This window comes from Porites lutea, chromosome 5 (genome assembly GCF_958299795.1).
Source record: "Porites lutea chromosome 5, jaPorLute2.1, whole genome shotgun sequence".
In the NCBI taxonomy this organism is placed as follows: Eukaryota; Metazoa; Cnidaria; class Anthozoa; order Scleractinia; family Poritidae; genus Porites; species Porites lutea.
The window spans coordinates 131,722-140,486 of record NC_133205.1 but is presented as its reverse complement, the minus strand read 5'-3'; the positions used below and the strand labels follow the sequence as shown (position 1 = coordinate 140,486).

General features: G+C 36.6%; 1 protein-coding gene across 3 annotated transcripts; it reads right to left on the bottom strand.

The window, feature by feature from the left end:
- Window positions 1-212: 212 nt before the first annotated feature.
- LOC140936977 (uncharacterized) lies at window positions 213-7,465 on the bottom strand. Of its 3 annotated transcripts, none has more exons than XM_073386492.1 (2): window positions 7,371-7,465; window positions 213-1,214 (listed from the first exon to the last, which is right to left on the bottom strand). In XM_073386492.1, exon 2 carries the CDS (start codon window positions 1,208-1,210, stop codon window positions 452-454), a length of 759 nt encoding a protein of 252 aa, XP_073242593.1. In that variant the 5' UTR covers window positions 1,211-1,214; window positions 7,371-7,465; the 3' UTR covers window positions 213-451. The 3 variants fall into 3 exon arrangements, with proteins under 3 accessions (XP_073242593.1, XP_073242591.1, XP_073242592.1); XM_073386490.1 differs by lacking the exon at window positions 7,371-7,465 and adding an exon at window positions 6,363-6,474; XM_073386491.1 differs by lacking the exon at window positions 7,371-7,465 and adding an exon at window positions 3,424-3,581.
- Between the last annotated feature and the right edge of the window lie 1,300 nt (window positions 7,466-8,765).

The following is an 8,765-nucleotide window of genomic DNA, read 5'->3' as shown; positions in this document are numbered from 1 at the left end:
TAGTAAATTGTGACAGTGTATGTTTTAAGATTCCGCAGTTTGCTCTTAAATTGCATTAGCACTGTTAAGAAGTTTGGGGTTTTTTTAATTTTGACTTCCGCTGTCAATAGTAAAACTGGTAAGACTTTCGTACGACTTTAACCTAACTAGATGTTGATGACAAAAAACCATGGACGGAAAGCACTCAGACAACTCTCAACTTGTAGATCACATTACGGACTTGGAACATATTTTTATTGATAGGCCTCGTAGACTTTATGAAGTTAATCTTAATTTTTAATAACTGAAAAATATGTACTGTACACATGGCGTGACTAACCTAGATTTTTAGTAATACAGTTCATCTGATTATCTAACGGACAATTCCATCTGTGTTGACATTCACATTTCCATGTTTCAACCTCTTAAGACGGGGAAAATTAATTGGTTTTATTTTGTAACACAGTTTTCATCAATTCTCTCGTTTACAGCCCCAGACACCAGGCGGGCAGTCATTAGAAGTCATGTCAGCTTTTTTATCTTTCATTTCTGGTACTTTTTCTCGTTTGCAGCCCCAGACCCCTGGTGGACAATCATCTTTGGTCTTTGTTTCTTCCGTTTCCCGTTTGCAGCCCCAGACCCCCGGTGGACAATCATCTTCGGTCTTTGTCGTTTCCGTTTCTCGTTTGCAGCCCCAGACTCCTGGTGGACAGTCATCTTTGGCTTTTTTCGTTTCCGTTTCTCGTTTACAGCCCCAGACTCCTGGCGGACATCCTTCTTCCCCTTTCTCTTCTTTCTTGTTTTCCCGTTTGCACCCCCACACTCCAGGGGGACAATCTTCTTTTGTATCTTCAACTGAACGTTTGCTTCTGCCTTGACCTTTTTGGGAAGACGTGTACCAATTTTTTACAGAACCAAAAAGCCCTCTTTTGCAACCCCAGACTCCTGGTGGACAGTCGTTATTCGTAGCTTTCATTCCACGTTTACAGCCCCATACCCCTGGAGGACAATTGTCGTCCTGGTCTATAATCACATCTTTCTTGCAACCCCAGACCCCAGGAGGGCAATCGTGGTCAACTCTCTGTTTGATTGCCAATAAGGCGCGTTTACATCCCCAGACCCCCGGGGGACAGTCAGATTCCCAGGCCCTTCTTTGTCTGCTCAGAGGCTTGCAAGTGGCTTGTTGTGAAAGAACCAGGATTGTTATACTGCTGAGAAGTATCCAAGTCATTTTTCTGAGGGAAAAGAAACGATGGGACATTTTAATTATGCAGTCACTAAACGCTTCTTCACCAGACTTTTTACAATAATATTTGATGTAAGCCCTACAACAACATTTGACGTAAACCCTACCATTAATGTCCATTGGTTGTAATGCGCTATTCGCACGAAATCGCAAGCAAGCCGTATCAATTCAGACGACTTTGCAACTTTTATAGTACTTTTATCCGAAATAAAAGTATATGTACAACTTGGTCTATAACCACTAATCAAGCGTTCAAATTCTCCTGGACGAGTGATTCGCTTAGTGTTCTGTTTGCTTCGTGGAGCTGTTAGAGTGAGTAATTGCAACTGAAATGGTAGGCCAATGAATTGAAAGTCTAACTGCTAAATTTGGTTTTTAAAGGAACAGTTCCTAGCAAAACATAATTTCCCGTGCGCTTCTCAGCCTTGTGAGAGCCAGTTAAGGGAAAAAAAAGTTGCTAAAAATTGTCGCTGTTTGGAGCAGAGATTGCGAGGGGACACGTCACCCAAACCTTGATCCTGAACTTTGTGTAAGTGATGAATAACAGTAATGCATCGCGCTTCAGTGACAAACGATCATTGAGTCTTTTCACTCATTGCGTCAGAAAAAATAATTTCCTCACAAAATATTACTCAATTCATATTCGATTTATGTATGCTACGCAGCGGGATAGTGATTTCTTCTTTAAACATGTTGCAACGCACCCAAACAACTGTGTTTCATCAGCACGATTCTTTGCAAAAGTTTGGATGTAACCGACAACACCACAACATTTTGAGCACTATTTGCCAAAACGGCAAACCACGAATTTTCCCAAAAAAGTTTACTTCTTATTGTTGCATTTTAATTCAGTCGGTGAAATCTTTTTTTTTAAACGATATTCAGTACTAGTACTGATCTTACTAACGAACACTAAATACCTTTGAAAAAAGCGAACTTTTTTTCCTTACGCAGTGCTTTCTGAAAACATGCGCATTGCCTTCTGATAAAAGCCAACCATACTTTTTTCAATCCTAATTACGGACTAAAGATCTCTTAATCAAAAAAATATAGTCATTCTGAATTGACAATAGGTTTTAAAGCCGTTGCCGTTTATTTTATTTGAAAGATTGTTTTATGGTGGTATTGTCAAAACAGTAATTTTTCGAAAAGGAATAGTTGCAAGAATTTTTAAAATACATGTCTTCTGCTTTTGAAATGATCAGCGTCTTTATTATCCTTCCTACATCAAAAGCAGGGTACAAGTGCGATGCTCTCTAGGGATGATGTCTTTATACTAAAATTCTGATTCATTTAATTTGACGGTAAACTACAGCATGCATATGAGACTTGTTTGAGTATTCCTTTAGTTCTCAACAATTAACCGGCGGCAAGTGTGAAGTGGAAGTTTTCCTTTGCAGCCGGAAATTGTTATGTCTGAAAACTTGAAAGTGTGACTAGTTTGTACCAATCCACTTAGCACCAACCGGATTATTAAAAAAAAAAAATGGAATCAAAAAGAAAATGATATTTAGCAAACCACAAGTAGACATTTTGTTGACAAGCTGTAAAGGTAAAGAATATTAGTTTGAACAAAAGTCGAAAAAAAAGCGAACAAGAAACTGAACGCAAACGTGGTGAGAAAACGTGTTTTTCAAATCCTTGAAGCTTTTAAATGCATATGATGATACCAGAAAATCTACTTACGTACTGTATTAAAAAAATAATGTAACAAACAAAATTTAACAATGAACATTTACTCCTGTTCCTTTAATGTAACAAAACTGAAACTTATCTGACTCTGAATGGAAGTTACTTCTTTTTCTTTTGGTAGAGGAGGGGGTGAGGGATCTAATTTACCAATAAACCAAGCGATCACAAAAAGGATCACGAAAATAAAGTGGCAGTCTTTGAAAACATCCAGTGACCAAGAAGATCAGTTTTGTTTCATCACACTTTGGACCATTCACGTATTCAGGGGCTGTAGGAAAGCCCATTTTCAGGAACCTTGGTCCAACTATTAACGGTAAATGCGTGAAGAAAGAAATCGAAGATTTCCACTTTTTTGTAAGATATGTGGCTATATACAGGTTGAAATAATTTATATAAAAAAAAGAAGAACATGATTATTTTCTTCGAAGATATGATGGCAAAGAACGCGATCTTATATGTTAATTGGACTAGTTTAGGCCAGTAAAATTAACCTTTGTCAGGCTCACCTTGTACAATCGTGCTAGTTCCTTTTGTACACAGTTTACTGAATAGCGTTGAATGTTCGCTCGCTTTTGAAGGCGTCTATTTCGATTACATATCGCCAAACACTGTCACTTCTTGTCTAAAGAATCTGATAGGCGCCCCGTCGTATATCAGATAAATTTAACACCAGTCCACATAAGTAAGGTCTTCTTTTAACGAGTTTTCACTTTTTGGTGGTTATGGTAAGCGTTGATTGGTGAAAAGAAGAGTATGGCGGTCACAACTTAATCGACAGAAGTATAGACAATTACAAGCTTGTAAAATCTCAAAACACGCCAATTAGTACCTTAATTCGTCAGCAAAAGAAACTATCGTAGGGCTTTTTATCGTTCAGGAACAAACCCCCGCAGTTTAAAAAATGTGCAGGCCGAATAGTTTCAACAAAGATAGGAACCTGCTTTCTATATTTGCTTTCACCTGAAACTTTCGTGCTTTTCACTTTCATATCAATACAATTATCTCTTTATACTACAGTTTAGGATATTACCTTTTGATATTTTAATTGTATTTCAGTCCGTCACAAAGAGAAATTCTTAATTTTAATATGTTGACCGCTAATAGATACAAATATGTCAGCAAGCAATTCCAGCATTCTAAAACGACGTTAGTGATATATGCATTTACGTTTTCAATCGAATACCATTTTTGTTTTAATTATTGAAAATTTCGGCCTGCCAATTTGGATTTTCGTTTTATTTTTTTTTGTCTTGAAAAGCAGCTGTCGCCGCAGAAATTCGTCAGCTTACCCCGACACCTTTTTACGAGCTTGACAAACTTTATTACTTGGTTTCTGTGGTCAAGATTACACCCACCAGCTTCTTTCAGCAACAAAATGTACAAAATGCCTGAATGACTTCTGGTTATTGCCAAAACATGCTTGGTTTAACGTATTTGTCCCTGGGAAGGGAGTGGGTTTACAAGACGATCTTTGCCATCGTAATTTACCCCCCTGTAAAAGATTACTACTCTCAAACAGCAGTAGAATTGCGCTAAAAATGTTTCGCTGCCTTAAATTTCAGCTCCCTCTCTTACTTCTTCCTACACGCACGTCTATAATTCGATTTGCTGACCTATTTTTCACTGCATATACAGGTATAATTCTTTGTAATGTCACTGGGCTTGGCCTACTCTTCAAAATTCAAAGAATATGGAAACTCGCGCACCGATTTTAACTCGACTCAATCGAAACATCAATTTGGTATAGGAAGGTTATTAAATCTGACTTTGCTTTCAGTTGACGAAAATGTTGGAGGTAAACCCTGTTCGAGTTGGGTTATGTTTTAAACTGAGACTCGTGTCAAATAGATCACACCCCAAAAATAAATCTATAATCAACCACTTCGACAAAAAAATAAAATCAAAATTCAGAGAGAGGTTTGTTGGCATACCATACCCAAGATCGTCTTTTTCACCTGATTGTATGCCCCACGTTTTTTTATTTCTTAATTCTAAAAATTTACTTCTGTGGTTTTGTTGTATTTGACTTTATAATAAAATAGAGATAACAAAAGCCTAAATTTTTTACTCTAAAATAAAGCTGAGATTTCATTGCGTCAGTAACAATTGCATTAACCGAGCTAGAATTTTTTATACAAAATTATGCTTCATTTTAATAAAAAGGATAAAAGAAAGGCATCACCAATCTGTTCTCAACTCTTCCTGTGCAAAGAGGTGTTACACTCCACAAGTAAAGGACGAACTTTGCACCGATAATTATAAGAAACAAAACTTAGTGATACATCTTACTGAATGAAGACATCGCCCAGAAAAAGAAAAAACGACAAAGAGGATTTTGTTTCTCGTATTATCGTAATATTTTTGAGGTCTTTTTCTATCTATAATTATTATAATGAAAAAGCCCACATGGAAAGCATACTATATCATGATCAGGATCCCATTTACAGACTGAGATGATTTACAATTTTGTTTCATTAATTATTTCTACTGTCTAGTTTTTAGTCAACTCTCAGTTTTTTCGTTTGTACGGCACCCCATTTTCCTACCGTTGATAAAAGTCTCCTTAGACAGCAGCAGCTATCTAAACGTGTGCTAGCTTTTAAATATCGGGGTTAATGTTATCTCTTCACTAACTGTAAAGTGTATGTATACCTTTCGGCTGGGAAATAATGGAAGTACCTTGCAACAAAAGAATGCATATTTTTTAATGTTTATTAGACCCAGTTGCTGGAATGCCACTGAACGAACTCCGAACACTAACGTTTAAACCCAAGACTGAGATTAAATTTTTACATGAATTGTTTGAGACTGGCATTTTAACTTACCGTAACTGGGTCTCTGAATTAAGGTTCGACGGTACTTTATAGACTCCAATCGCATATTGTTCGTATGAGAAAATTTTTTTAATGGTTTAGAATTGGCCTAAGTTTTGGTTCAACTTAGCGTATGAGAACATTTTTTTAATGGTTTAGAATTGGGCTAAGTTTTGGTTCAACTTAGTGTATGAGAACATTTTTTTAATGGTTTAGAATTGGCCTAAGTTTTGGTTCAACTTAGCGTATGAGAGCATTTTTTTAATGGTTTAGAATTGGCCTAAGTTTTGGTTCAACTTAGCGTATGAGAACATTTATTTAATGGTTTAGAATTGGCCTAAGTTTTGGTTCAACTTAGCGGTTAACCATCTTTTGAGCAACCCGAGGGTCTTTTCTATTGAAATTTGAGAATGAGTAAGAAACAGAGGCATGATAAGAAACTAAGTCGTTGCGGCCAGTTGAACTTCCTCGCTATTCTAATTCAGCATTAGTGGAGTGCTTTCCCTTTTTTTTGTCTCAGTAAAGGCAGTAAAAAAATTACTTCGACTTTACAAAAGCACATATTAACTTGCTCTTGACTTTTTTAGGTTCCGCATTTCTAGATGTGTGTCTTTGAGCGAGCGAGTACTTACCTTAAAAGATTTCCCACTTCGATTGACGTATCTAGTCCGTGCCTTCTGTGTGCGCCGTGTATTGATACTATAATAAACTCGGTATTTATATACTCCATTAAAAAGAAAAAGAACCCTTGGTTGGCGTAAATTAACGAAAAGGAGACCCTTGTTTAACAAACTATCAACCAAGACAACGATGGGAAGAAAGCATCTATTAAAATGACACCTTTTAGACCACAAGAAAATTCTTTTCTTAATTCTTAAACCACAGTCGGTTCTCCTAATACTGAATACTATTGCTATTTTACTCTGCTGTGCAAACACAGTTTACTTAGAATTCTTTTTATCGTTTTCGTTTACTACTCAAATATCTTCGAGACTGCGGAAGTGTTCATATAGGCCCGCAATACTGTATCGTGCCTGATCATAAATCAAAACCTTTCATTGTGCGATCTCCTTTTTTTTTCTCTTTCATTTTTACTTGTGTTTCTTTCAATATTGTGTGGTAAGCAGGAGCGTCCTCATGAAAATGAGGGAAATTGAATTATATTGTGCTTCTAGAAACCAAAAGAAAGCAAATGAGAAAGGGCGTATTTGGATTTTAAAAGATGTATTCCAGAAAATATGTGAAGAGAAAATATGCTCTCATATTAGCCGACGAACATTTTCTATCAGTGATAAAAAGGAGGAGTAAACAAAGCTTAATTTTGAGTTTTAACGCTTTGATGTTACGGTATTACCTAAACATATAGTGAACCACAGCAAAAGACGCCGCTTAAGTGCGCTATAAAGCAACCAATAAACTGAAAGGTTGAAAGAGTTCGATCTTTCGATTTTCTTTCTTTTATTTATTACTTTTTTGCCTCCCAGGTTTAGGCGAAAAATGACCTAAAAAGCGTAACAGAGAATAAGACAGTTTGCTGGGAAAACCTGAAGTAAAAATTGTTTCGCCTTTTCACTCACCAGCAGTTGAAAAAATATATTTATCTTTAAATTTTGAATATTCTAAAGAGAAATTATTCCTACCTCCTTGGCTCCGGTTATTCATATGGTGCTTGCCAACCTAGACAAAGAGCGGAGATTTTACCTTGATCTGTTGAACGATTTTCACAATAGAAACGTTCTCAAGTGTCTGTAGTGGAGTATTTGCATAAATTGCTTTTTTTTTCCGACTCTTCAGTTACAAAGGAGCCTACTTAAGATTGTTACAACTGCGGCATGCCTAATCACAGTGAAAGAGTTCAATTTTTCTACATTTTATTTTACAACTTGAGCCAATTTCCCCAAACATGTAAAAATTTTACTCGTTTGCTAAGGTGGAAACGTAACTTCTTTTACACGCCAAGTTTTCGATGAGGTCATATATTATTTATAAACACTGAAAAATCAGTTTTGTTGTCGAATACCTAGTTTACGATGCTAATAACTTTTTTCTCTGTTCGGAAGCCAGTAAACTTGTGTCGCCTGTAAGTAACAGTCTAAAGAAAGTGATAAATGAAATGACGACAACAAGGCAGCTGAAAAGATGATTAACTTTGAATGGTGAAGTCTTTTTAAAAATTACTTTAATCCTCATTCGATCCTTAAAGAAAACCCGGAGAAAAGTCACATTTAGGCCGTACATGTAAACAGCCTGACCTTGATTGGTCAGTGATGGAAGCTTTGGCCTTAACTCTAAACCTATTCAGACTGGTGTTTTAGGGCGTCCTACCGGGAACTCTAGAGAGAGCCGCTTACTATAACAGCTTTAAAACTGCTTAGATAGGTAGGCCACCAAATTCAATGATATGCTTATCAACCTCTTTCCCAGAGTTCACTCTCTTCCTTCATCAGCGTGTACTTTGGTTGACGGAATGACGTCTTATTTTTTTTTGTTAATTAGCTGAACCCATATTTTGTTAATCTTTCATCTAAAATAGATAGAAAAAACACTTAACAGGAACGTCACACTCACTGGATAAAAAATTGAAGAAGTGGGCTAAGACATTGTTTACTTTCAACAATGAAAGTGAGGTCGTAATGACGTTATTAGATTGAAAGAAGAAGCTGGAACTGGAATCAGTTCCGATCTGGCTTGCATTTGCCACAAATGAAAATATTTCCGCTTTGGAGTAAGAAGTCAAAGTTATGAATGTCGCGTTCGTTTGCGTTTTATTTAATTCTTGTACTTAACGATGATTCAAATAACTATACATGACGATCGTCGAACCCGCTTTTTAGGTCTTCTATTTTCCTTTACCCGTCTCAGAATTTGACCACATCGTATATTCATAACGAATCCATCATTAGATGCATATGAATACAACACTCGAAGAGATATGTCAGCGTGAAAGTAACTTGTCCAGTGTTTACAACAAGCTTTTTTACCGCCTTAACACAAAATGACAATCGCGCGCGCGGAAGAGCATAATTAAATCTACT